The following is a 2,814-nucleotide window of genomic DNA, read 5'->3' as shown; positions in this document are numbered from 1 at the left end:
CTGGGGGATGACTGCTAATTAACCTTTGCACTGCTGCTTTTTCCAGCTGGAGCTCATCACAGCCCAGGCCATGAGAGCTGGTTTTACTGGGGGAATGGTGGTTGATTACCCCAACAGTGCCAAAGCCAAAAAGTGAGTCCTGTCTGTGTGTGTATGTTTGGGGTGGGGCCTGGGTTTAGCAGGAATTTTTATTTTTTTTTCCCCCTCAGCTGTTCTCTCTCCCATGGCAGACTACTGGACAGAGGTTACAGCTTAGATCTGGCTGTTACAAACCATGTCAGTCTTGCTTGGGGAGTGAGACTTACATGCTGAATCCCAGCTTCATGCTCCTTCTTGTTCTTTCAGGTTCTTCCTTTGTCTCTTTGTTGGGGCCTCTGGCACATTACCAAAGGTGAGGAGCTCTGTGGGGCAGCAGAGCTGCTGGGTAATGTGGAAGAGCTGTGGGCAGAGTGGGAGCCAGGCAGCTCAGTGTGTGTACATGTGACTTCATGTGTATATTTGCTGTCAGTCACCAACCTCTGCTCTCATAGAGTCACAGGATGATTTGGGTTGGAGGGACCTTAAATCTCATCCAATTCCACCCCCTGCCCTGGGCAGGGACACCTTCCACTAGCCCAGGTTGCTCCAAACCCCATCCAACCTGGCCTGGAACACTTCAGGGCTGGGGCAGCCACAGCTTCTTGGGGCAACCTCTGCCAGTGCCTCAAACCCTCACAGGGAAGGATTTCTTCCCAATATCCAATCTAACCCTACTCTTTCAGTATAAATCCATTCCCCCTGACATCTGCTTTCTTTGCCACAATTTCTGGAAGACCAGTTTGTTCCTGCTCCTGTCCTTTCCTTTGCAGATCCCTGTGTTCCCCTTAACTTCAATGGCATGGCTGTTAGCTGTGTCTTCTCCAGAGGAGAGCACAACTGCCCCATTTTGCTTTCCAGGGCCTTGGTACTGAGTGTGCTGATGAAGAGCCACACCAGGCAAAGTTCACCAATGAAAGGTATCGCAGGGGAGAAGCTGCAGGTTCTCCCCAAGCAAGGAGTAGGGGGCTGTGAGGGCTGGGCTTGACTGGGCACCACAGTGCTGCTGTGTTAAAGTGACCAGAGGGGAGGCACTGGGAGGGCCCTTGGCAGCCCAGGTAGGCACTGCTTTATCTTCCCCTAGGGCCCAGACACAGGGAACAGAATGGTTAGTTCAGAGGGCTCTGCCATGAGGCTGGTGGTGCTTACCCTAGAGCTGTGCCTGAGCAGTTCAGGTGCACTTTCTCTCCAGCACTTTGCTCTCCAGTGGGCCTAGTGGTGTGGAAGGGGGAATGTTTAGAGGGATGGTGATACCAAGCATGGAGTCAGGCTGTCGTGCCTGAATTCTGGTGTTCCCTTTTCCTGCTCAGCTCTGCTTAGCTGTGGCCTTGGTGGTTTCTCCTGCTGGCCAGGTCTCTTCCCATGGCAGTGGTGCAGGAAGATCTCTCTTGCAGCCAGTGGGAGGGACAGAACAAAAACCAGAGGAAAGTCGTCGTGGCTGCCAGGAGCTTGTGGCTGCCACGTTTTCCTGCCTCTTACACTGCTGTTCTCTGCTCACTTAGTCCAGGGGTGCCTGGTCTTGGAGGGCAGTAGCAGAGCTGGGAACCTTTTGGGAGGCAGGGACTTTGCCGTGTTTGGAGTAGAGCAGACAAGGGGGAGGTGGTTGCAGCCAGTAATCCCCTGAGATCCCAGAGCCCAGTGTGCTCCTAGTGTGTCAGGTATAGCACAGGGGGGTGCTGGCCTGCTGCAGTCCATGGAGGGTCAGTATCCCTTGTCTTGGAGCTGGGGTTGGGAGCAACCTCCTTGTCTGACATGTCTGGAGTTGGACCATTTGGCCTCATGCCCCAGTGGTGGCTGAGCCTCATCCAGGGGTAATGGGAGGGGAAACTCACTGCTTTTGTGACCCAGTTGTTGGTGACAGGCCTCTGGGGCAGAGAACTGTATCCTCACACTTCAGCTCCTCTCCAGCTGCTGTCTGCTTCCTCCATAGGACACGGTTCAGAAACGCCAAGGGCAAGTCCGTGAAGAAAAGCCGGGACTGGATCCTGGAGAAGAAGGAGCGTAGACGACGACAGGGCAAGTGAGTTCAGCTGAGGCTGGTCTGGCTTACCCGACCCCCTGCCACAAACCCACGCTGCCCCTCCCAGCGTGACCTGTAGGTGGTGCTAAGCTGTTTCCTGCTTTTCTCCACAGGGAGGTGCGAGCAGACACGAAATACACGGGTCGGAAGCGCCGCCCTCGCTTCTGAACTGCTCTGGACACTGCTGGTGTGGAAGGTGTGGGTGCCTCCAGTAAGCCTCCCATGGATGCACAGTTGGGCACCCCAGGCCTGGGACTTACAGGGACAGGTCATTGTGGTTCTTGAAGGTGTGAACTGACTCAGCTGCTGCCCAACAGCAAAGCTTCCAGCCCTGTTTTCCTGGTGGAGTGGCAGACAGTGCTCTGGCCACTTGGTGTCTGCAGTGCCATCACTTACCTCCGAGTGCAGTGAGCCAGCTGAGCTCCAGGTGAGCCAGGACATGATATCCAGCTTCCTCACTAAACAGTCAAGGACTTAGAAGTGATGTTGGTCTCCTGTGTTCTGCCCTTGGTGCTGCTTCTGTATTTCCACTGAGGTGAAAATACGGTACTGAGTTCCCTTCCAGCTTCTATTCTGCCTCCAGGCAGGGAGTGAGGCAGTGTAAAAGTGTGGATCCATGACAGCAGAGCTTCTTCCTGGCAGAAGTGTTATTCCAGTGGCCATTGCTCCTGGGTGTGCTTGGCACCAGGCCCACCCTGTTTGCTTTAGTGCTCTGAGGG

General features: G+C 54.6%; 1 protein-coding gene across 1 annotated transcript in view; it reads left to right on the top strand.

The window, feature by feature from the left end:
• Window positions 1–2,575, top strand: part of WBSCR22 (Williams Beuren syndrome chromosome region 22) — a gene marked incomplete at its 5' end in the record, with an annotated part of 4,883 nt that extends 2,308 nt beyond the window's left edge. Inside the window, 5 exons of the mRNA XM_009078623.1 lie at window positions 47–132; window positions 346–391; window positions 937–995; window positions 2,006–2,095; window positions 2,209–2,575. Of these exons, the coding sequence (XP_009076871.1) occupies window positions 47–132; window positions 346–391; window positions 937–995; window positions 2,006–2,095; window positions 2,209–2,263 (336 nt within the window). The remainder of the gene's footprint in view (window positions 1–46; window positions 133–345; window positions 392–936; window positions 996–2,005; window positions 2,096–2,208) is intronic.
• Between the last annotated feature and the right edge of the window lie 239 nt (window positions 2,576–2,814).

Source organism: Acanthisitta chloris, unplaced genomic scaffold, assembly GCF_000695815.1.
Source record: "Acanthisitta chloris isolate BGI_N310 unplaced genomic scaffold, ASM69581v1 scaffold37520, whole genome shotgun sequence".
NCBI classification, from domain to species: domain Eukaryota; kingdom Metazoa; phylum Chordata; class Aves; order Passeriformes; family Acanthisittidae; genus Acanthisitta; species Acanthisitta chloris.
Note: the sequence above shows the minus strand (reverse complement) of the source record. Positions and strands in the feature narration are given on the sequence as shown.